The sequence below is a fragment of the Melanerpes formicivorus genome, unplaced genomic scaffold (assembly GCF_026170545.1).
Source record: "Melanerpes formicivorus ecotype bairdi unplaced genomic scaffold, bMelFor1.0.p_v2 SCAF_36, whole genome shotgun sequence".
In the NCBI taxonomy this organism is placed as follows: domain Eukaryota; kingdom Metazoa; phylum Chordata; class Aves; order Piciformes; family Picidae; genus Melanerpes; species Melanerpes formicivorus.
In genome coordinates this window covers 5,274,338-5,299,981 of record NW_027142388.1, presented here as the reverse complement: position 1 = coordinate 5,299,981, position 25,644 = coordinate 5,274,338, and the positions used below count along the sequence as shown (strand labels likewise).

Here is a 25,644-nt window from a genome sequence, read left to right as displayed (position 1 = left end):
ATATTCAAGTTGAGAATACAGAATTTATATACATTGATGAGATCCCCGCTCAGTCTTCTCTTCTCAAGACTAAACAGCCCCAGGGATGTCAGTCTCTCTTCACAGGGGAGATGCTCAAGTCCCCTAATCATTGTCGTGGCTCTCTGTTGGATTGTCTTCAGCAGTTCTCTGTCTCTCTTGAACTGGGGAGCCCAAAAGTGGATGCAGTATTCCAGGTGTGGTCTCACCAGGACAGAGTAGAGATGCAGAAGAACCTCCCTAGACCTGCTGGACACACTTTTCTAGGCTTATCTAGGTTTGGCTGGTGGTCTTGGTGAAGCAAATGTCCTTTTGGAGTCACTTGAAGCTCATGGAAAGGTGGTCCTTGGCCATAGCGTTGTGTATGTCAGGATTCTTTCAGCAGCTGTTTTGGTTTGGTTTAGTTTGGGGGGTTTTTGTTGTTGTTGCTTTTGTTGGTTGTTTTGGATTTGTTTGTTTGCTTTGGTTTGGGGAGTTGTTTGGTGGTTTATTTTTAAATATTTGTTATGTTTGTTTAGTTCTTCCTATTTGTCCTTTCTGTTGCACAGATCTCTAGCTGCCCTGGCTGTAAGAGACACAAGAGGGCTCCTGGTTAGAATCTTAGAATCAATAATGTTGGAAAAGACCTCAGATATCATCAAGTCCAGCCTGTCACCCAACACCTCCTGACTAACTAAGCCATGGCTTCAAGTGCCATGTCCAGTCCTTTCTTGAACACCTCCAGGGATGGTGACTGCAGCACATTCCAATGGCCAACAACTCTCTCTGTGAAGAACTTTCTCCTCACCTCACTCCTAAACTTCCCCTGCCACAGCTTGAGACTGTGTCCTCTTTTTCTGGTGCTGGTTGCCTGGGAGAAAAGACCAACCCCCACCTGGCTACAACCTCCCTTTAGGTAGCTATAGACAGCAATAAGGTCTCCCCTGAGCCTCCTCTTCTCCAGGCTAAGCAACCCCAGCTCCCTCAGCCTCTCCTCATAGGACATAGGTTGGTGACCCCTGCTGCCATGCAGGATCATGGCAAGGTTGGCTCATCCCAGATGTCCTGCCCTGATCCATTACAGTGAGCAGGTCCCCTCCAGGGGCAAAGCTGGACATGTCTCTGCCCCAGGGCCTGCTGCCCTCTGAGCATCACTCCAGGAGGAAAAAGCCAAGGCCCTGTCTCAGTCATTGTCAGAGTCTACAAAGTGCTGCTGACTTTGGAGCCACAAAGCACATAAACTCCTGTGCTGAACCCCCATTCTGGTACAAATTAAATTACAAATAGTAATAAGCCTAATTGCACCAGACAGCAATTAGTATGGCTTCACCATCAGCAGACAGCCGGCTGGTGCTGGGCAGGGGGAAGCTGCTTCTGTCCCCTGCGAGGGGACTTGTGTGCACTGAGAGCTCCTGGGGAGTGACTATGATGGGATGGAGCGGGGTATTTGGGACAATGTGCATCACTCTGAGGCAGGAGGTGGGTGTTTAAGGTGCTCTGATGCAGCACACCCACCACAGAGCCCCCACACCTGTGTGCATGCTGCTAAGTGGAGGATGATCAAGCACTGGTGTGGATCAGAGCCAGGGTATTTCTTGGAAACGAGTGGATCTGAGCCCCCAGACCTTTAATGCAGCATTCTAAATTCTTTCCCCAGGCACATTACCACATTAACTAAACTCATCTTTTGTCATTTGTCTTTCTCAAGAAGTCTCAGAGAAAGCTGCTGCTGCTGGTAGATCTGGGTGACAGGGGGCTGCTGGCGGTGCCCAATTTCAGCTCAAAGCGGCACCTCCTTATCCACTGCTTTCATCCTGCTCCCAAGCAATGTAGCTGCCCATGCCCAGGACACAACAGGGACGATAATGAGTGGAGTGGGGCAGTTGTGAGCCTCCTGTCCCCTGACAGCTGTCTTCTGAGAGTTCAACGCAAAGAGTTCAAGTCTGAATCATTCAGCTCTGAGGCTTTAGAAACCCCAAACTCAATTGACTGAGGATTTGCAAGAGCTAGACCCTAGCCTCCTCACTCAGGCTTTAATAATGCAGGGAATTAGTGGTAAGGTATTAGACAATTTAAAAATAATAAAACTTCCTCTAGTGAAGCTTAAAAAAAAAAAGTCATTTGATTGTACTTTGATTAAGCACAGAGAGAGGTTGTGTATAAAACATCCCTTTGGACATCTTGCTGCTATAACCACCATAATAAAACTTTGGTTTATGTAACAGCTTGCAATCCATGTAATGCACTTTAGTCTGCAGTGTGGTCACACAGCTGAGCTGTGCTATGATTGCCAGGAGCTGTGGTAATCTGTTATTCTGAGGACACAAGGGGTAAATAAGAGCTTTACAGAAAAGCAGGGAGTCTTTGCAGTAAGACCTTTAATAGAGCAGTGAGATCTTTTGCCTTATATACCTGGGCATCATTGCAAACAGGAAGATTTACTGGTAGCTTCAAGCCAGGAGGTTCATAAGCAATTTATTTCCAAAGCACTGTGCTACTGCATATGTTTGTTCTTGGAGAAGCCCTGAAAGGTTTGTCCTATTTTCTTTATATATATATATTTTAATTTCCAGTTTTGATGCTGCTCTGTCTGCTGCAGCTTCAGCTTCTAATGCAACATGACATGCTTAGGAGCCAGGGAGTAAAAAGGAGTTGTTAGACTTGAATCCTGAGAAATAATTAAGTTGCAAAAGCTGCTCCACAAACCGTGCCTATTTCCCACGCCTCTGATGTACAGAAACATAATCCTGCCAGTCGGAATGGGGCTTTCATTCATCTTTCATCAGTCTGGGCAAGAGTGGAGTAAGAGAAGGATGTTCTGCCTGGGTCTGAGATGTGGAATTGCCTCCTTCCTTCAGGTCTGTGCCTTGAGTTGTCTTCCTCTTCCAACAGCAATGCCTTGCTTTTGGCTTTGATGGAAGTTACCAGGGGAGGGAATAGCCAAAGAAGCAAAAGATGAGTTTTGCCACCAAGATGATGTTTCATAAGAAACATTTGCCTTATTTGCCTGACACTCCCCAGACTATCTTCAAGCAGGGAGGACTGATCAAGCAAGTTAAACTTCCTCAGCAAAACTACATCCAAAGTAAAGTCTAGAGGTGGCTGTGGAGAAAGAAGCCTTGCAAGTATGGATCTGATGCACTGGAATAGCTTTGCTGGAGAGAGGCAGGGTTTTCCCATTAGGGCACTAGCAGGGTAGCTGAGCAGCACTGGCAGCTGTCATTTGGTTGTGCTTAGTTCTGCTAAGGGCCATGTTAACTCTGTGGGCAATGTATTTCCAAGAGATGAATTGTTCCTAGCAAGAAAAAGGCCTGAATTTGCAACACTAGCTCCAAAAATATCCTTGGGCTTTGCTGACATTCCAGAACAGGTTCTGTCGTTGCCAGCTGGATTTTGTGACTAACTGGACCAGAGAAAACTCCTGCACGTGCAGTTTGGTAGGTGTCCAGCTGTGAATTCAAACATGTGGCTCAAACACCCCTTAAAGGTTCTTTGCTTACTGAAGGAAAAGTTGAATTTGAAAATTCAGTCTCCAATCCCATTATATAGGGTAAGCATCTGGGACTGCATCTCTGTGGATGCAACAATGGCCATAGGCTAACAGCTGATTTGCCCTCAGCTCCTGAACCTCATGAAGATCTTAAAGGCAAGAAGATCCAGGTCAGATGAGGAACAGAAGAAATAAAACATGAAAAGACTAGGAAGACCATCAGGAGACTGTTAACTATCCTTTTTCACTAAGGTGGTCAGCCATGTCTGACCTGGTGCTGAGTCTCTTGGTCTGATGGTGGGAACCCCACAGCCTTCCCACATTTACTTCATTATCATCACAGCTTCCCATAATGTTCATCTTGCATCTTCTGTTTTCATGTCCTTTCTGCTTGTCCTGTCTTTACAACCAGTTTCTTTCCTGTCTCCTTTTCAAGGGAAAATGATACCAGAAAAGATGGATAGGTCAGTCTTAAGCCATTTCCCATGATTTCTAGCTCTACAAGAAGTGAGACTCCCAGAACTGGAGGGTGAAGGACACCTGGATTTATCCAGAGTTCAAACTCAAGATTCTCAACGCCTTAAATAGTTGTTGCCCTTCAAGAGGAGCAGCCAGGACTGAGAAGAGAAAACTGAACTTGGCAGGGAACAGGAGATAGCACTACAGTCCAGCCCCATTTCAAGGGACTTCACGGAACTGGCAGGATGCCCATAAGAAGGGTTTGGCAGAAGAAGGAATTTGGGTTAAACCATGAAAAGGAACAGCACAGAGAGCAAAGCAAGGACCACAGATCAGGGCAAGCATCCCTGATGCAACCTGTGGTGTTTGCAGGTGGGGCTACTGCAGCACAGCCTGCAGCTGTGGGCTGCTGAATCGTCACTCACGACTCCCTGATGGAAAAGCATTGCATTAAAAGCCTTTACTGACCTTGCCAGCAAAATCCCCCAGGTGACTGAGCCACAGCTCTAGAAAGGTTGCCAATCAACATGTCAACTGCTGAAAGAAGATTTATGGCTAGATTTAATTGATGAGATGTTATGGCATTATTGAAGTGCCTATCTGCCTCGGTAGGGTGCAGAGTGTGTGTGCCTGTAGAACGGACTGCTGGCTTTTGATGTATGCCTGCAGTGGTCTAACCCCACCCAGCCCAGGGGGAAAGTGAGAAAATAAGTTGGTTGGATAAAGACAGTTTAATAGAACAAGCAAAAGCTGTGTGCACAAGCAAAGCAAGGAATTCATTCACCACTTCCATGGGCAGGCAGGTGTTCAGCCATCTCCAGGACAGCCAGGCAGCACTGTGTGTAGTGGTTACTGGGGAAGACAAAGGCCATTGCTCCAAACATTCCTCTCCAGACTGAGAATCATAGAATGCATCTGCTTGGAAGTGACCCTTGAAGGTCACCTTGTCCAATTCCCCCCTCCCCCTACTGGAATCAGCAGGGACATTCTTAATGAGATTGACTGAGTGGGTTGGGGCTGTTCAGTCTGGAGAATAAAAGGCTCTGAGGAGACCTTATTGTGGCCTTCCAGTATCTGAAGGGAGCCTACAAGAAAGCTGGTGAGGGAGTTTCTAGGGTGTCAGGTAATGATAGGACTAGGGGGAATGGGATAAAAAGTAGAAATGGGTAGATTCAGATTGGATGTTAGGAAGAAGTTCTTCACTATGAGGGTGAGGAGACACTGGAACAGGTTGCCCAGGGAGTGGTGGAATCCTCATCCCTGGAGGTTTTGAAGGCCAGGCTAGATGTGGCTTTGAGCAACCTGATCTAGTGTGAGGTGTCCCTGCCCATGGCAGGGGGTTGGAACTAGATGATCCTTGAGGTCACTTCCAACTCTAACAATTCTATAATTCTAAGATCAGATTGCTCAGGGCCCCATCAAGTTGGACCTTGAATGTCTACAGGGATGAGGCTTCCACCACCTTTCTGGGCAACCTGTTCCAGTATTTCACTATCTTTGCTGTGAAGAACACCCTCCTATGGTATCACCCAAACCCACCCTGTTCTAGTTTAAAACCAATTCCCCTTGTCCTATCATCACAAGCCCTTCTAAACAGTCCTTCACCAGCTTTCTTGTAGTCCCTCTCCAGACATTGAAATGCTGCTATAAGGTCTCCCTGAAGCCATCTCTTCTCCAGGATGAACAACCTCAACTCTCTCAGCCTGTCATTCTAAGAAAGGTGCTTCAGCCCTCTGATCATTTTTGTGGCCTTTGGACTTGTTCATCAGGTCCATATCATTCCTGTGTGGAGGACCCCATAGCCGTGTGACAGGTTAGGCTGTGCCGTTAAGAAAAGGACAGCTGCAGAATTCTCTAGCTGGATGCAGCATTCCAGGTGAGGTCTCACCAGAATAGAGTGGCAGAATCACCTCCCTTGACCTTCTGGCCACACTTCTTTTGATGCAACCCAGAATGCCTTTGGCCTTCTGGAGTGCAAGTGCACACTGCTGGCTCATGTCCAGCATTTGTCACCAGCACCCACCCCTGAACCGTTTTCTGTGAGGCTGCTCTTGCTCTCACCATCCCCCAGCCAGGTTTGGTAACTAATGAGCATGGTGTCATATGCTATAGAATATCCCTTAGGACAGTTGGGTTCAGCTGCCCCTGTTGTGTCCCTTCCCAGCTAGCTGTGCACCCCTAGCCATGAGGGGCAGAAAAGGCCTTGACTCTGTGCAAGCACTGCTCAGCAACAACAAAAACATCCCTGTGCTATCAACACATTTTAAGAGCACAAATCCAAAACACAGCCCATACTGCCTACCCTGAAGAAAATGAACTCCATCCTAGCAAGAACTAGCAGAATGCCACAATCTGCTGTTTTCCTGATTGACAGAAAGCAGCATGTAAGAGCAGGTCAAAGGTTTCATAGCTTTCCTAAGCCAGAGGACAGTGCATTGTGTTTAAATAGTATTAACATGATTTGGTTTCTTTCCTCACTGGAAAGCTCCATCAAATGCTTGTTTGTCGCTTTTAATAGAGGGTTTTTTGGTTTATGTTTGTTTGTTGGGCTGCTTTTTATTAAAGCTACTATGTGCTATTTCTCATTAATTAACCTCTTGACTTCCTGTTGTTGCTTAAACAAGACAGTACATGAAAGGATGTCGATGCTATTAAAAAGCAGATCAAGGATGGGAATGATGCTAGAGAAGAGCCAATTACACTCCAGTTTGCTCTAACACAGCAGTCTGGCCTGTCCCTCTGCCTGCTTCCTTGTTACAAGACCTTGATTGAGGCATTTCTGTGCTGGGGAAGCTTGCAGAAAAGCCAAGTCTGGAGAACATCTGCCTCTTTTGTACTGTTTTATAATTCATGGGTGTTAATGCCTTCAACACTGCTCTGCAAGGAGTATGTGGTGCAGTGGGGAGGCAGCTGTGGCCAGAGTGCAATATGGTGTGTCCTTGTGTTTGTTTGGTGGTAATGTACCTGAAGGGGTTGGTCTCTTCTCCCAGGCAGCCTGTGACAGAGCACAACAAGGACACAGTCTCAAGCTGTGCCAGGGAGGTTTAGGCTGAATGTTAGGAAGAAGTTCTTCACAGAAAGAGTGATTGGCCATTGGAATGGGCTGCCCAGGGAGCTGGTGGAGACCATCGCTGGAGTTGTTTAGGAAGAAACTATGGGGTGCTTGGTACCATGGCTTAGTTGATTAGATAGTGTTGGATGATAGGTTGGACTTGATGATCTCAAAGCTTTTTCCAAGCTGGTTATTTCTATTCTATTCTAACGTGTCTGTGATCTGAGCTGTGGATGTTACAGAGTGGTAAGGGTTGGAAGGGACCTCAGGAGATCACATCCTTCAATGTCTCTGCTCAAAGAGGTTGGTTCAGGTCAGGTTGTGCAGGAACACATCCAGGTGGGCTTTGAAAGACTCCACAAAACAAGACTCCACAACCTGCCCAGGTATCCTTTTGCAGTGCTCCAGCACCCTCAAAGTAAAGTTTTTCTTTAAGTTCAAGTGAAACCTCCTGTGTTCTAATTTGTAGCTGCTGCCTCATGTCCTAGCACTGGGTACCAAAGTCCAAGCTCATCATTGCCGTTACTTCAGTGCCAAGGGACTCCAGCAGCAGATTAAGATGATCTTGTGTTAGGTGCCTTACAAATGTGTAAAAACCAGCTCTCTTACCTAGAAGAACAAAAACTGGGGGGAGAAAAAAGAGCTGTCTTACCCAGGAGAAGATCCAAACCAACGTATGACTGCAGGTAAGGGAGATGAAGGAAACTACAAAATAACATTGCTCAACTTCTTGCAGCATAGTTCATTGGGAAAAATACCCTGGGGAGGATCTTGATCCTAAACAGTACATAGGAGAAGGGAGGATAGGTAGCACGGCTGGCTTGGGTTTGCTTAGGAGGCAAAATCCCCAGGCAGAAGTGGCAGCGTGGAAGAAAGCCTGAGTCTGATTGTTTGAGAGCCTAGCAAACAAAGAGCAGGGCTGGTTTCACTTGGTGCTAAATGAGTAATAAAAGACAAAGCAGGGCCGTCTGTGGAAGCCTTTAAAACTGAGACAAGCAGTTTGTGTCTGATGGGGTACACAGAACTCAGCAGAGCTGCTCACAGAGGAGCAGTCAAAGCAGTGGGCTTGGGAAACAGCCTTTGACAGAGGTACCCGCAGGAGCGTGACTGGCAGGGGAGATAAAAGGGGTTTACAGCAGAGAAACAGCAAGGTGGGGAGAGCTGCAGCTGTGTGGGAAGCCGAGGAAGGCTTCATTTCTCAGGTGTGAAATCAGCACGTTCTAAAACTCAGAGAAGTTAGAGAGGTCTCAACTGTGTTAGTGGACTCAAGTGGGATGAGCTCCGAGGGGAGATGATTAGTTTTGTCTGAGCCTGTGGAGCTGGAGCTGGCACACAGACGTCCAAGAGATGCTGGAGATCATTTGTGCCACTGTGTGATTATGCAGAGAACAAGACTCCTGTGGCCAAAAGCTCTGCAAGCATCTGGAGCTTGCCTCTCTGGAGCCCTGGCCTGAAGGAAAATACTGCTTTCCCCATTCCTTCTAAATTTGGCTTTCCTCCTTTCATAGAATCAATAAGGTTGGAAAAGACCTTCGAGATCATCAAATCCAACCTGTCACCCAACACCTCATGACTACTAGACCATGGCACCAAGTGTCACATCCAATCCCCTCTTGAACACCTCCAGAAACGGTGACTCCACCACCTCCCTGGGCAGCACATTCCAATGGCTAATGACTCTCTCTGTGTAGAACTTTCTTCTCACCTCGAGCCTAAATTTCGCCCGGCACAGCTTGAGACTGTGTCCTCTTGTTCTGGTGCTGGTTGCCTGGGAGAAGAGACCAATCCCCACCTGGCTACAACCTCCTTTCAGGTAGTTGTAGACAGCAATAAGGTCTCCCCTGAGCCTCCTCTTCAGTCTAAACAATCCCAGCTCACTCAGCCTCTCCTCATAGGGCTTAGTGAAGAAATGTCAGCAGGTTGGTTTTTCAACAGCAGAATAGGGGAGCAAAAAAAAAAGCTGTGTAGTCCCAAATCATCTGTAAATGCCCTGCTCCTCTTCTTTTTTACTCTTGAAAAACTATGTAAGGACCTATGAATGTGCTGCCCAGGGAGGTGGTGGAGTCACCACCGTCCCTGGAGGTGTTCAAGAGGGGATTGGAGGTGGCACTTGGTGCCATGGTTTAGTCGTGAGGTCTGTGGTGACAGGTTGGACTTGATGATCTTTGAGGTCACTTCCAACCTGGGTGATTCTGTGAGTCACATACATGTGACAAGGTGTCCTCTACTGGTCCTGCAAAAAGAACTATTTCTTTGTTGTTCATTTGTTAGGGTTGGGGTTTTGTTTGTTTGTTTGTTTGATGGGTTTTGTGGGTTGTGGTTTTTTTCATTTTGTTTTGGGGTTTGTTTGGGGTTTTTTTTTGGGGGGGGGAGCTGTTTGGGGTTCTTTTGTTGTTGGTTGGCTTTTTTATTGTTGTTTGTGGGGGGTTTATTTGTGTGGTTCTGGTTTTGTTATCATTGGCCACTCGTCATTACGTAAAGGAGGCAAGGAAATAAGGAGTTTAAGTTGTGTCAGGAGCAGTTTAGGTTGGACATTAGGAAACAAATATTTCCTGAAAGAGCGCTCAGACGTTGGAACAGGCTGCCCAGGGAGGTGGTGGAATCACCATCCCTGGAGGTGTCAAAAAAAATGAGTAGACATGGCATTTCAGGACATGGTTTAGTGGGAATGGTGGTGTTGGATTGACAGTCAGACTTGATTTATCTCAGAGGTAGTTTCCAACCTTAATTATTTTATGATTTTATGCTATGAATTGCAAGTAAGAAAATTAGATTCTAATAACTGGTTTTCCCATGGCTACCAAAGCTTCTAGGAGAGCAGCAGTATAATATCACAAATGCCCTCATTGCCACACTTCACAGCATAAATTGATACACCACTTGAGCTCAGCAAGAAGCTTGTGCTGTGTCTGTCCCTGGGGAATGCTGCCTGTGCCACCAGAGCAATTGCTCCTGGAGAGAGGCCACCACATCAGCCCAGGCACCCGCCTGCTGCAGCACCACAACTTCTATCTCCATGGCTAATAGGGAAGCAAATTATCATTTCTCAACTTGGCAACCCATGAGCATCTGCAGTGATAAAACAAGGCAGAAGAGATTCTAGAGGATCCACTGATAGGATTCACTGCATATTTAATGCAAAGGGTATTTTCAGTATAGCTGTGTAATTGGGAAATTAAAGTGTCTGAATGTTGTCATACATGCTAATTATACTACACCAAGAGGGGGGAAAAAAAAGTCTTCATCTTGCACACAGCATATACAGTTAGAAGATAACGACATTTTAAATTCATGTTCACCATCTTGCTGCACAAAGGTGAAAATATTTTAAGGAGGTGTTTGGGGATTTTTGTTGTTTGGAATGCACGTGGAAAGAAAACAAACTGAGTTTGTGGGGGGTTGCCAAACACTGACAGTAACAGGAGGGTCAGGGAAATGTGAGCTGAGGAATCAGCTTTATGAGCATTATTTGTTTTGCATCAAAGTTTTGTGCTACAAAGGACTATAGGTACCACAGTAAACAGCTGTCTGCTATGTGTGTCTGATTGCTCTTGCAGCTGATCACAGTTATCTGTATTTTGGTGTAGTGCAAAGCAAATATTTTGGCTAAAACATGTCGAAATGCTGTTTTAACTGAGTCATTCATTTGCAGCAAATGAAGCATAAGAAATGCATTTTGGAAGCTACACTTAACAGAATTAAATTCATCATGCTCTTCCTTCCTTAAATAAATTCTATTCAGCAGCTCACCATGTAACGAATGGCACAAAAACTCCATCGACCCCCGCTATTGCTCTTACAAAATGAGCATGGAGTTAAACCTGTGCCATCAAGGTGGTTTATTTATTTATTGACTGAAAAGGAAAGGGGAGGGGGGGAAATATTTGCAGTTTAGTTTGGTCTAACTAGGTTGTTCATATTGCCTGACTCTGCTCTCTGTAGCTGTAAGGACCACATGGTAGCCATTCGATCTGCCCCGCTATGTTGTGCACAGCTCCCACCTTCCCAGGAAGAGATCTGCTTTTATGACATTCATTTGGTTAGAATGATGTCATTATGATTACTCATATGATTAAAGTTGAGTATACAACAGTCTGAGTTTCAGAGCTTCTCTCATATCTCTTTGGGCCTGGATGATCAAGCAGTGTTGTTTTTTTGAGGAGGAAGTCTCATGCAGTAAAACTAAACTATGAAAGAATCTCTCCCTGCTCTTTGAACATGGTGTGGTTGCAGAGACTTTGGAATTGTAATTTGTGACAGCTTTTGATTAATGTGTGGAAAACTGCCACCTTGTCTTTCAGAAGTGCTTGCTAAAAACACTTATAAATATGTTGGGAATTACTTTGAATAGCTTTAGGGTACAGAAAAAGCATCTACTGCTCCAGTGTATGTTATCATTCACATTGCAGGTTCTTGTAGTGTAAGACTGGCTCTGAGGTGCTGTCACTACCCAGATGCTAGTAACTAATGCCTGGGCAGATGGTAGAACAGAGCAGCCATTGACAACAGCAAAAGCAAAAGGCTGGAAAATTCAGTGGGACCTGGCCACCTAAAAACTCTGATGCTTTTGTGGGGCTGTTTGTTTTCTTTTGAAAATCTCAGACAGATCTGCTAAACTGTTCAACTCCTGCCCTACATGTGGCTCTGCTTCAGTTCCAGTCAGAGGAAGGTGCACAGGCCACAGCCCTGGACTCCAGCCCACAACAAAGCAGTTGAGATGTGAGTGGGGATCCTGAACTGTGAGCTCAGGAGCTTCGTTGAGCAGGACCAAGGATGCTGCCCACCTAAAGCTGTCCCCTAAAGCTGATTGTTCAGGGTCCTGTGTCACCAGGGGAAAGCAACCTGGGAGTGCCCCTGTGCACACCTCTACTTTTGCTACATGTGGAGGGATCAGGGCAGCACCTGGGCATTTAAAGTTACAGACAAAACTGTCCTGACCACCCATGCATTCGAAGGTCCTCTGTGCAGGCAGCAAATTGAGCCCTTGCTAAGTGAGCTCAGTGTTAAAAGCCCCTCTCCAGGGTACCTGCTACCATCTGTCAGGAAGCAACTGGTTCTGAAGGACATTTAAAATTTTGATTTGGGCAGTGCTGCTTTTGAGTCTTGGCTCTCATAATATCTACAGCTACCCTAACATTGCAGTCCTCCCCATTAGGGATTGTTACCAGGAGTGGATGATACAAGACAGTAATGCTTTCTTGTTCCATTAATTTTTGTTTATTTTGTTGGGGTTTTTATGTTGCTTGGGACCATCTGCTCCACCAAAAGCTAATCTACCACAAAGCAGGGTGAAACTCATTCCCGGGATGCTAGAGGCAGGAGGCTATGCAAAGGGGAGCTGGTAGGAATCTGGTCTTCTGCGTGGTGTTCCTCAGTGGGGGATGGAGCTGGCAGCTTTGGTCAAGTCTGCTGCAGCAAAACGTTCTCCAAACGCCCAAAATCACAGCCCTGCCTGTATGTAACACATGGATGTGAGAAACAGCTCTGGGAAAATTATTCTCTTGCAATAGGCAAGTTTTAGTAAATTCTACACTTGGTTAAGATGGGTACAATCAGATTTAATGCCACAGGAAAGAATCGAAAAGGATTAAAGTACATTTGACATGGAACAGCATCTTCCATTTGCCCTGCTGTCAATCTGCTTAAAACACCTGGTCTGACAGAAAACTCTGAAGATTTTGTCCCTGATGTGCTGCTGTGAGAGGATAACCTAGGAGGTGAAGATAGAATAGTAGCATGTGCCCTAAAATCTTGACCCCCCCTGAAGTAAAGAACAAAATTTTTCCACCTGGAATGGGCTCAGCCTTTATCTATGGTCTGACAGCTCACAGGTTGCTGAATCTTTATCCTTTGTTGCCCTCATCTGCAGAATGGGATTAAAGGTCAGAATGGAGCCTGCAACATCTTCCAGAAACACGAGGAAGGTAGCTGAGGTAGCTTTGTTGCTACAGGATGATGTGGCCAGGGCAGGAGAGGTGGAATTGTGGAGGTGGGGTAGGATCAAGCCCAGGAGATGCAGGCTATCCAACACAGGGTCCAGGCTAGTGTGCAAACTGTGCTATGTAGTGTGCCAGAGGGTTTGGGGGGTTTGTTTGGTTTGTGCTGAACAGTTATAAGTGAGTGCAAAACCCCTAGAAAGCATTCCTAGGTGCGGAAGTATTTACGAGTGATAGCCCCAACCCCTTTTCATGTCCTTTTCCGAGGTCATTGAACTTGCAGTGGCAGTTTTCACCACGTCAAGGCTGTCACAGCAGAAGCTGCTCACCCTGCAGGCTTGTCCTAAACTCTGGGATTTTCAGTTGCTGCTGCATGCTCCTCCTAGCCTTGTGCGGCTGTGCTGCCTCTGCCTTCCTCCCGAGGATCGCTTTGATCTGCCCACAGTCATGTCAACTGCCAAGGGAAATGACCCCTAATAAGAAGAGATTCTGGAGGTGCTTAGCAGGAAATTACAAAGTGTGATGTTGCTAAGCAATGCCGGGCTGGCCTGAGTGCCCGGGACAACGCTTCTCCGCTGGAAAACCCGGGGAAGGTCGAGGGGTGTTGAGTGTCTGCTGCTTTCTGCTTAGAGCAGTGGCTCTGAGAGTAAATAACAGTCCTCATCTCATCGAGGCTGGTGTGACGGTTATCAGCAGTGAGTAAGAGATCTCCCCCGAGTGCAGCAGCAGCTGCGGGTCGGGCAGAACAAGGCGTGGGCAGGGGGAGATGTACAAAGGAGGAGCGACTCCTGCAAACAGGAGTTGTATACATGGAGAGAGGGAACCACCCCCCGGGAGCTGGGGGCTCTGCGAGCAGGTGGTCGTGGGTATCTGTCTAAAATTAAATTCGATGGTGAGCAGGAGCTGCCTGGGCGCAGGAGCTCCTGCGTTTCGGACACCTGCTCATTTGGAACCAGTGAATAATTTTTGCTGGGCTTCTTAAGAAACTGAGCTCTGCTTTAGTGAGGCGAAAAGCTCTCCAGCTAACAGTTCCCGAGCTACAACAGGTAGCTGTTGTTGGTGAGGCACTGAGCCCTTTTATCCAGGGCTTTTTTTCCATTCGATTTCTCTGCCGTCAGAGCAGTAATTTCAGCCCAGCTCAAGGGGACACTGCGTAGTGCAAAGTCGCCTGCAGGAAGTGAGGTCTCCCAGTCAATTCTCTTTAACCAGCTCTTCTGAACAAAGATTTTTTTTTCTTTCCTCTTCCACTGCTTTCCTCTAGTCCTGTCTAATATCAAACCTCTCCAGAAGCAGCTACGATTCATTGCAGAAGGTGTCATACCAATGTCCATTGCGATTTTGCCCCAGTAGCATCTAGAAGCAGTTTTTCATCTCTGCCAGTTCCTCATTAATTCCGTGTCTTGTAGACCACTTTTTTTTCTCCTCTCTCTAAAAAGAGAAGAGTATCTTTACAGTTTCCGTATTAAAACTTCTGTAAAGATAATTTCCAAAGCTATTGAGTGTATTAATGTGCTAATAGGAAGTGGGGAACACAGATGCTAAGTATGAAGTACATTTTTATCGTGAACCGGCAGGAGCTGGAGATGTCAGGGTTGTCCCCTGCCATCTGGTCCGTCAGAGCGTGTGGCAGATTCACAGCTCTCATGGGAGGACACGCTGCAGAGGCCATAGGAACCCATTACGCTGTTTATGGGGACAAGCCAGACATTAGTCTGGCTGAGGCTGGCTATCAGTCAGAGATGCACCAAACAGTCTTTTCTACAGCACATTAAAAAACTCGGGAGGATGAGGCTGGTACTTAAAGAAATCGTGATGCTCAGAAAGAAGCGTATCGGAAACTTGAGGCGTTTCGGCTAGACACAGATACCAAGCCGAGAGGGAACACAACCAGCTCAAGGACCGAGTCGCCGCTACGAACCGCGGACGCGCGGGGAGCGGGGCCAGCGCTCGGCGCTGCGCAACGCAGCGGACAGACCGCGCTGTGCCACCCCCTCCCCGCTGGAGCTCTGACACCGCCTCCCTCATTAGCATCCTTTCCTCCTCCTCCTCCGCCGCCGCCGGCCGGGCGCAGAGGGGTGCACGGCAAGAGCGAGGGAGCCGCGGCAGCGCCGGGCAGCAGCCGCTACCGAGCCGCGCTTTACTCCGCGGCGGTGCCCGAAGCAACTTTCTTGCTCCGCGGGGTGCGGGAAAGGGGCTATGTAATCGTGCATTCGCCCCCCCCCCCGCAGCTACCCCGACAGCGCGGACAAGGAGCAGCGCAGAGCGGTGCCTGCCTAGGAGTGTGGACGCGGAACGGAACCTCTCTTGCGGAGCGGCGCGGATTGGAGCGGAGCTTCCCAGGCAGCGCAGCGCGGAGTAGAACGGAGGCTTCCCGGGGGAGCGGGACCAGGAGCGGAGCTCTCCCCATCTCGCCTTAACTACCCCCCCGGCGGGGCCGCAGCCCGGGGCGGGAGCGCGGATGCGGCGCGGAGCTGGGAGGCCCGGCGGAGCCCAGTGCGGGGCCGGGCCCGGGCCCTGCCGGGGCAGGCGGCGGGAGGCGCTGGGCGCGGGGGGATGCTGAGCCCCGCCGCCCGGCACCGCGCCCGCCGCCGGGAGATGCTCCTCGTGGTCGCCCTGTGGCTGGCGTGGCAAGAAGCGCCCGCGGCGCCCACCCCCGCGGCGGACGACATCACCCGGGGAGTTGTGAGTTATCCGCGACCCTCTCCCCACCGTCTTCTCTCCTCTTCCACCCCACCCGATAACCGCCCCTCTGGATCATCTACCCCCTCCACCTCCGCACATCGCCGGCCCCGCGGTGCTGGGCGAGACCCGGCAGCTTGAAATGTCCCCAGTAGCCCTCGCATTGCAGCCCGTGCTCGCCAGCTTGTACCCGCTGCTCGTTGCCCCGTCCCCCCATCACTGTGTGTGGTGCTTTCGTTGCACCTGCTGACCGGTTTACCCGCGCTGCTCCCAGTGCCCTCCTTCCCTTACCCACTGGTCGGAGCCCTTTGGAAGCCCGCGTTCTCTCCCTCCTTTACACCCGGTGTACAATGCGACCCCTCGCAGTCACTGCACGCACCTCTGCACCCAGTGCGTGGTGCCCTCCCCGATCCACTATATTGTGCCCCCCTGCATCCTGGCGCGGTGGTCCAACTTTCCCTCAGCCCAGCATCCGCGGGGTGACGGTCCCAGCAGTGCACACACATGGCTGGCGGTTTCTCAGGCGCCGAGAAAGGGCTGGCCTCTCTCCAGGGCTCTCTGCCTGCGGTGGAGCCACACAAGCTCCTGCCAGCCAGCGGGGGTACAATGGCACGTTTGGAGTAGGAGAGATCCCTGAGGACAGGAACGCGCTCGGGGATGCGGTAGGGGATTCTCCGTGTCGGTGGCAGGCCGAGGATTGACTTCATTGCGGTGATGTGCTGAGCATCCTTGTGGTCCTGCTTCTTTGCTCACAGGTGTCTGCTCCGTTTGCAAGGAGATGACAGGTTTTAGCAGGCAGTGAGGGCTTAGGTCATGTCTCTGCCAGGTCACAGTGCCAGCATGTCTGGGCAGCTTCACATTAGCTCTTCTGAGTGGGGAGAGATGGAGGTTTTTCTCTTGGAGGGGTAAAAGTTTATCGTAGCTGGTAGCAGCCATACCTCCAGAGAAGCCCCACGGATACATCAAATCTGAGCGTTGTAAAGCTGTCTGTGTCTGGGCACGAGTGAGCAGTCCCGGGTGAGCCCGCCAATTTGGACAGATTTCCTGAAATTCAGCGAATTTCAAAATGCCACCCATAAGCTGCTGTGAGGAGGCAGGAGGGAGGAGGATGTGCAGGGTTACCTGAGGAGCAAGGCTTGCACGCAGCAGTGTGCCAGGACACTGCTACCCAGCCTTGGCTGCCAAGCTTTTGCTCCAGCTCCGTTCTCAAACACCTGCCGGGAAGGACAAAACCTGCCTTTCTCCATCAGCTCGTGGCAGAATAGAAAATGTGGGGAAGATGAGGCACATCTGCATCAATATGGTGAATTTGCTTTCCTCTGGAACTAAATGTTGAAGCTAGGATTAATATTTCATGCAAACAGCACAGGAATTGATGTATTCTGCCCCAATCAATTTGACTCAAACTTCATCTTTGACCTGCTTTTACCCTTGCTACCATACCGGCTGCACTTGACTTTTACAGGTTAAATGTTAATACTCAGGGGGGCTTATTAGTTATCCCTGACATCTTTGAGGCATTAAGGTACCTTTTCTGTGTCCTGGGCTGGATTTGAGCAGTAGCTCAAAAACCATGCAGAAGAGCTGTGGCTGCCTTGCAAAGCAAACAGGGGATGGTGAGAACAGTGAAGGAGAATGGAATTAACAGTGTCCTATATTGAGATGAAGTATGATGTAGGCTGGGAAGTACGGAGTAGATGATACCAGATGGGATCTGGGTGATTTCTCCCCTCAAGCTGATGCTCTTGCTGGGGCAAATCCATCTCTCTGGCTTGAGATGGTGCTGGTGGGATGGTAAAGCAGGTTTGTGCTTCTGCCCTCTAATGAGCATCAGGCAGCAGAAAATACCAGGTATTTTCAGAGGTCTTTTGGCAGGAAAATACCCCTGAGTGGGAAGTGTGAGCTTTAAGAAGAATTATTTGACATCCACTTTATGAAGCAACTAAGAAATTAAAGATCTGTGGTGCATTTCAACCAAATATTTGAAAACTAGGAGGCATGAAACCATGGCGATAGAAAGCTCCACTAACCTTTGGAAATTATATCCAGCAATTCTCTGTAGTAAATAGAGCACAATGTCAACAGAGCTCTTACATCCCAAATACCCCCTCTTGCAGCTGAGAGGCTTTCAGTGCTGAGCAGGACCATGCCTCTGAGCTGCATCCTCCGCTCCAGTCCTGCTGGAGGTTCGTTTTAAATGAAACAGTGGTGCTGGGCCAAATTAAAGTTCAGCAAAATGAGGGAGGGCTATAATTCAAAGGCAGCTCTTGTTAGAGTGCTGCCCAAAGCAATATAATATAGAATGATTCTCCAGATTTCATTACTAGTGGAATATCCTGCCCAGTTTATAAATCTAACTTGATTATTAATGTTTTTATTGTTCTCCATTAGCTGCCCTAACAAAGAGGGAGCATAAAACAGCAGATGAAACAGAGCTTGACTTGAGTGTTTGCCTTGAGTTTTAGTGTGTGACTTTTTGAGATTTACTGCTTTGCATTTTGCACTGCTGCCTGTACAGTAACCCTCTCCCCGCCCAACCCCTCCTCACCACGGTGCCCGGTGTTCGCAAACTGCATCTTTTTATGGCTGTTGGGCTTGAGAGTCTCATGGGTGCCAGCAGCAAAAACTTCCTATACATTAGTAGCAACTGAATAGTGAGAGCTCTCACTTTGCTGGGCTTTGAACGAGGTCTGAAGGGAGGTCTACCTTCAAGCTTTATTTTGCAGAAGAGATGGCACAGTGGTGTCTATACACTGAAGGTGTTGACCTGGGGACCTGCTGGTTTGTAATGGAGCTGTCTGTTAAGCAGGCAGCTCCTGCCCACGGGGCTGTGTTGCTGCCCACTGCAAGTGTGACAGCTCTGCAGTGGGACATGGGGCACTGGGCAAAACTGTGCCTTGGGGATGGACTGGTGCCCAGCACTGGGCAAACATGGACCTGAGGCAGATGCTTTGCCCTGGCACTGGGGTTGCAGGACAGGTGCTAACTGCAGGATGGTGCAGGATGCATCATAGAATCATAGAATTGTTAGGGTTGGAAGGGACCTCAAGGGTCATCTAGTTCCAACTCCCCTGCCGTGGGCAGGGACACCTCGCACTAGATCAGCTTGCTCACAGCCACATCCAGCCTGGCCTTCAAAACCTCCAGGGATGAGGCTTCTACCACCTCCCTGGGCAACCTGTTCCAGTGTCTCACCACCATCATGGTGATCACCAAGATCATCCCTTCTGGGCTCTGGTGTCAGTGGCCAAGGGATGCAGGAATGCCAGGAAAGTTTGACTGCAAGAGTGTGGACACAAAAGGCTGTGAGCTGCTTTTTCTTGACTATGTGGTCAGGGGTGATGAGGAAGGTCTGTGCATGCCCCCCAGGCTTTTCTCCAGCTGGGGCTGCTGGGCATTCCTGGGGGCTTGCGTATAAGCGATGCTTCTCTCGGCCTCCTGCTCACAAAGCCTGTCTGTGTTATTCCCAGAGAAGTTGCTCCCAGGGGATGGATGCATTTGCATTCATCGGTGGAGACCACAGACCCACACCCCCTCTGCCGCCGTCCCAAGCGGCTCTTTGTTCAGGGCAGGGCCCTGTCTTTGTGGCAGCTTCTCATTTGAATGACAAGGATGCGCTTGTGGGGAGAAGCGGGGTGGCACAGAGCCCTGTGACACTGTGTCCCACTCCCACCCCCCCCTCCGGCTGGTTGCGGTGGGCCAGGGGGATAGACAGAGGTTCCTCTGTGTCCCCACATCAGGAAGCAGAGTGACAAGTCCGTGCCCTGCATCTCTCAGGTGCCGAATTTCCAAGCAGAAGCCTGCCCATGCCTGGGGAACGTGCTCCTTCTTGCTGTTCTTGGGGTGCTTTTCCTGCATGCAGGAGGGTGGGAGCCTTCTGCTGCTGTCATTTCCAGATGCCTATGTGTAGCTACACATCATAGTTCAGTTGCCCTCCCGCTTCCACCTGCTTGGGTGTCAATCAGGAGCTCTTCTAAATTGCTGCATTTAATCACCTGGGATTGGGCAGGTGTCCCTGAGACATGGTTTAGCTCCTGGTTCAAGGCTTGTGATAATTAGCCCTCTGAAAGTAAAATCCCCTTGTATGGAAATAGCCAGTTCCTTCTACCAGGAGAAACTACCAAACTTGTAACCTTCTGTTTCTGCTAATGGGGGAATTAAAAATTGATAAACCCAGTTGGAGTTTCATTCAGCCTTCTAAAATGGTAAGTCTTCCAGAACAAAATGCTCAATAGATTTCCCTAAACAATTAAGGCATTCAGGCCAACAGCTTTGGAGAGGAGCTTTGCTTGGCCCCTCTGTCATTAAAGCCCTCATTCCCTTCCTGTATGGAGCATCCCATATTCATAATTTCCCTCCAAGAAAGTTAAGATACCATTAAAAAAAAAAATAGAAAAGAAAAGAAAATTAAGTGCTGCTGGTTACGTTTTAGGGTACCTCTTGAAGCCAAAGTACAATGCAAACTAAACTGGATTGTCAAAAGGCTGGCTGGCAGCTTTGAAATAGGCTGCTGTGAAAGCATTTAATCTGGTATTAAAGCTTTGGCTGGTTTGAACCACCACTTCCCTTTCAGATTTGAGCACCTCAGCCCTCCAGATACTGTAATGCAATTTCCGTCTGGCTTGGCTGCTATTGTGGACCTCGTGTGAATTACCCAGGGTAGTTAAGCTAAATTTCCTGCTTTAATGAGCTTATGCCTTCTGGAAGGGTTCAGAACAGGTGGGTGAACCCTGTTGTCACTGGGGACTTCCCCATGGTTGGCACTGGGGATTGAGCAGATAACCTCCCACCATGGCCTTGCTCTTCATCCTTGTGTGCTGCAGCAAAGCACTGGGGGAGTCAAAGAAGCTCCCCCAGCTTGGGGCAGAACCCTCCCAGCCAGACCCTACCATCTGTGGTGGTAGTGTGCTGTGGAGCTGTACCTCAACACCCTCCTCTTTCCCCTAAAAACCCCTGGGGGCTGACAAGGTTGCTGCCTGTGTGCACCTACCTGACTCATCCTGCCATGTCTCATTATTCTCTTTCATTCAACTCAACTTGTAGCGTGGCGTGGGGAATTCAGCATGTCCCATCCCCTGCCTGGCTTTGGATGGGGCTCTCCAGTTTGGCATCTTGGTAGGACCATACACATTAGCCCCACTGAGGATACAAGGGTGATGCAGATGTGGTGTTGCCACAAAACCAGGGCAGAGGGGGGAAGACTTGGATCTCCCTAGGTCCCTGTTTTGTCCCTGCAGGTTCACTAGTGCCAGTGGTGGCTTGCTATGATTCATCACCAGGGCCATGTGCTAATGTCTGGTTATTTACTCATTGGCAAAAGTGCCGCAGGAATGGGCTGTGTAGCTCTGGGAAAGGTCATGCTGTGGCTGAAGGAACTTCTATTTCTGTATGCTGTGGGAGCAGGCATGCACCCTGCATGGGTCTTGGGTCCTAGCTGGCCTTGTGGAGATGACAGCATGGGAGGGACAAGTCCTCGCATCTCAGCTACGAATCGCCGGGGGGACAGTAAACGTGGCCATCGTGTCGTCGTTCTTTAAAGTGTCTTGTTCAGAATACAGCTGCATTTGAAAGCCAAGGATTTGCTTTCAAAATAACCTGAGATCTGACAGCAACAGTTCTCTCAAAATGCTTTCTTTAATCAAAATCACTTTAAATGGGCAGATTTGGGAGTTTTGGAAGCTGTTGCTGCTGCGCGCGTGCAGCTGCATCTTCTTTGTCCCAGATTTTTATGAGGATTGTCTCTGATTTCTGGGTCAGAGAATTAAGAGATTTGATGTTATATTAAAAAAAAAAACCAACAAAACCCACACCAAACCACATATGCAAAGTTAAATCCAGTGCAAAACAAAGCAGACGTGCGGGGGCGAGGCAAGAAGCCTGCTGAAGGACTGGAGAGTTTTTAGATGGGCGTAGAGAGAAAGTGCCTTTGACAATGGGGTTTGCGTAGAGGGAAGTCCTGGTGCGGAGTAAACACCGACAGGCACCTAGGAGTGTGGTCTTCAGATGGGTCTCTTGGCAGTTTGATCAGCCACGACAGTATCACAGAAAAGAACCCCATCAAATCTGAGGAATTTCCTGCCTACAGAATAAAGCATGTGCACTTTAATACCTTCATTGATAATCTGGATGAGGGCATTGAGTCAGTCATCAGTAAATTTGCAGACAGCACCAAGCTGGGGGCAGGAGTTGATCTGCTGGAGGGTAGAGAGGCTCTGCAGAGGGACCTCGACAGGCTGGACAGATGGGCAGAATCCAAGGGCATGAGATTTAACACATCCAAGTGCCAGGTTCTGTACATTGGCCACAGCAACCCCATGCAGTGCTACAGGCTGGGGTCACAGTGGCTGGAGAGCAGCCAGGCAGAAAGGGACCTGGGGGTACTGGTTGATGGTAGGTTGAACGTGAGCCTGCAGTGTGCCCAGGCAGCCAAGAGGGCCAATGGCATCCTGGCCTGTATCAGGAATAGTATGGCCAGCAGGAGCAGGGAGGTCATTCTGCCCCTGTACACTGCACTGGTTAGGCCACACCTTGAGTACTGTGTCCAGTTCTGGGCCCCTCAGTTTAGGAAGGATGTTGATTTGCTGGAACATTTCCAGAGAAGGGCAACAAAGTTGGTGAGGGGCTTGGAACACAAGCCCTATGAGGAGAGGCTGAGGGAGTTGGGGTTGATTAGCCTGGAGAAGAGGAGGCTCAGGGGAGACCTTATTGCTCTCTACAACTACCTGGAGGGAGGTTGTAGACGGCAGGGGCTGGTCTCTTCTCCCAGGCAACCAGTACCAGAACAAGAGTACACAGTCTCAGGGTGTGCCACAGGAAGTTTAGGCTGGAGGTTAGAATGAAGTTTTACACAGAGAGAGTGATTGCCCGTTGGAATGTGCTGCCTGGGGAGGTGGTGGAGTCACCATCATTGAAGGTTTTTAGGAGGAGGCCTGATAGGGTGCTTGGTTTAGTTGATTAGGTGATGTTGGATGATAGGTTGGACACGATGATCTTGAAGGTCTCTTCCAACCTGGTCTGGTCTATTCTATTCTATTCTATTCTATTCTATTCTATTCTATTCTATTCTATTCTATTCTATTTTTATTCCAAATTGTTCTTCCAAGAAATCTGGAGATGATCTGCAGTTCCTGGTGAGAAGGGTCTGAATACAGTGAGTTGGAAAGTGGCAGTGTATTCAGGAGCTTAATATTATTTTTTTTAAAGAGAGAGTTCTGAACTGTCAGTGGTCAGATGGAGTTCTTCACACCAGCTGACATGTTATTTCATCCTGACAATATTGATCTTTTGGATGAACAAAAGCAATTTTACCTGTGTCACCAGGTCCTTGCTTGCAGCTGATGGACGTTTGGATTTTATTGTCTTGTCGTTTAACAAACCCCAACTGGCATCTCCTGTGGTTCAGCTCCCAGCTGCTGGAGATCACCTGACAGCCCTGACACTGCCATTGCATCCTGAGTGTGCTCTGCATTTCCAGTATGTCTCACACATACCTCTGTGAGGACTCAGGACAAAAGATTCCATCATCCAAAATATCAGTGGGTGATAAGTGATCTGGACTGCCTCATCCACAGCTTTGTCTTCATTTGCAGAGGCTGCCTGTCCTACACCATGGTGGTGGCATTGAAAATGCATACAGTTTCCCCAGGGCTCCCATTCCAAACCACCTGGCTCTGGATTTTTCCACTTGCACCAACTGTGCCTAGCTGGAGATGGCAGACTACCAAGAGATCCAGAGGAAACTTTATGGGTTGTTGCTAGACTTTCGGAACCTCACTGCGCAAGGCTGTTTTGAGAGCCATGCTGGGATCAAGTGAGCAGCTGGACCCTGGAGGGGACCTAAATGGGGTAAAAAGATAGAAAAGACTGGAAGGGATTCCCATGGGATCCCTGGTGAGAGAAAAGCCTGGAAACACTCATCTGAGGAAGCATGCACTTGGTTGGCAGCTGTAGACTTTCCAAAATACCGCAAGCTATAGGCTATACTGTTTGTTCTCAGGCTTTGAGTGTCTATGTATCTGCCAACCCTTAAAGAAGATTTGCTTTTCCCACTGAGCTGTTGACACGTGCAGAGGCCCTACTGCTGGTTGTGGCTGAAGTACATCTCAAGAGATGGATTTTCATGCTTCTCACCAAGCCGAAGCTGTGGCTGAAACACTGGGTGTCTCTGTTGGCTCCCCGCAGCCACCCTTGAGGCAGTGCTTTCTCAAGGACCTGTAATTACCAAAGCCTTGGAAGTCTGTTTGGCTGAAGCATGTAACACAAGAAAACACTCCTTTTGTCCTACCATAGCTCCTGGGAAGTTTGGTTATAAGATCCCAAGGAACAAAACGATGCCATGAATGCCAGAGACAATCCCACCATGACTCCAGATCTAATTACCTGTAAGCTCTGGAGCTGATGAATTCAGCCTTCGGGAAAGGGTGTCAGATCTCATTTGTCACTGAACCAGAGGAAAAACAAAGCAGTCTCTTCTGTTTTACTCGAGCCCACCATGCAGGATCTCCTCCAGAAATACTACATCCACTCAATACTGTGTCCTCACTGGTGTTTGCTTGAGGCTGCACCTTTGACAAGGCACATTCTGAGGAGCTCTCACCGGTCCCTAGGCTTCTTCCCACCTGGTGGCTTGTGTTTACTTTGTTGTTGTTGTTCCTTCTTCATGCTTATAGTGTCACTCTGGCACATCCACCGACAGAAGGGCAGTCAGTGATACTGCTTGAGGAGCATCTTTATGCCCTTTGATAAATTCCCTGCATTAAATTGGCTTTTATTTGTCTTGTTTCTTTCCCATTTTTCCTTACTGCTTGACAAATCCCCCATTGCTCTTTACCGAGCCGTGCTGTCTCTACCTTTGCATCCCTCATGTCAGAGATGCATTTTTGCTCAAAAGTGAGAGGAAATTGGGTTCACAAAAGGGAAATCCCTCATGAGATGGCAACATATTCTGCAGAAAGGCTCAGCAGAAGTGGGGTAGGTGGTTGGGGATTTTTTGCCATATATTTCTTTATGCTGCAGAAATGTATCCTTCAGGTCTGATGAATGAGACTCTGCAATGAGGAATAATCTGGCATGGGTGCAGCCAGCACTGAAGTGTACAGCAATCTAGTTCTTGCTCCCAGGCTGGATGCATGTCATATTTCATGACAGAATGACAGCCCTGTCAGACAATGTGTTGCTGTTTTGGTGTTTCCAATATACCTCATCCTTTGGTGCGTGCTCACTTGGTGTCCAGCAAGATCAAGATAATCTAGAGGAAATCAGCTGTCACATTCCAGGGACTCCTGTGGGCACTGAACAGGGTAAACACTGATTTTGATAGTCTTCTACAAACTGGTCTGGGTTAAAAATACACACTCAAGAAGATGCTGAAGTTGTCTTTCTCTGCCTAAAATTCAGAGCACCAAGTGCCTGATCCACCAGGCTCTGAGGCATGAGATGTTGACCAAGCAACTACATCACTCTATTAAATGTGAACTGGCTTTAAGCACTGGACCTCTAGTGATCGAAGGCTTTCCTTCATGAAGGCTATCCAATCCAGCCTGGAGGTGAGTGGCTTTGGAGGGGTGCTCTCCTTTGACCATTTCTGCAGCTCCCTGGGGTTCAGTACAGCTTGAGTGGCTTAATTTGAGTGGTGGTTGCTGGATCAGCCCTGGTCAGCATTTGGCTCCTAAGAGCTGTTTTGTTTCCCATCCAGCCCTGGCAGTATGCAGGATGGTGTGGTTGTGGTATGAGCGTGAATGCTGATGCAGAGTGTCCTGGTTTGAGTGTCCTGCTGGTGTTGGTTTGCATGTGGTTAGGCTGTACCTTGGTGAGGTCCTGGCAGTACCGATTCCTGTTGCTGTTTGTGACGCTGCTGGCAGTAAGTCATTGAAGGGGAGCATTTCAGGGAGCTGGGCTTGTCCTGCCTGCAGCTGCAGCATGCAGCTCTTGTGGGTGATGCCCTGGAGTGATTTCTGCCTTCTGGACACTTAAGAGTCCTGTTGGCTGAGCCCTAGGTTGAGAGAGAGATGTGTGAGGTAGAGAAAAGAGCT

At 48.6% G+C, this 25,644-nt stretch overlaps 1 protein-coding gene across 1 annotated transcript in view; it reads left to right on the top strand.

Moving 5' to 3' along the window:
• Positions 1 to 15,017: 15,017 nt before the first annotated feature.
• The window catches only part of MMP17 (matrix metallopeptidase 17), a 79,717-nt gene continuing 69,090 nt past the window's right edge, over positions 15,018 to 25,644 (top strand). The window contains exon 1 of the mRNA XM_068157391.1: positions 15,018 to 15,616. Coding sequence (XP_068013492.1) covers positions 15,488 to 15,616 — 129 coding nt within the window. The 5' untranslated portion in view covers positions 15,018 to 15,487. The remainder of the gene's footprint in view (positions 15,617 to 25,644) is intronic.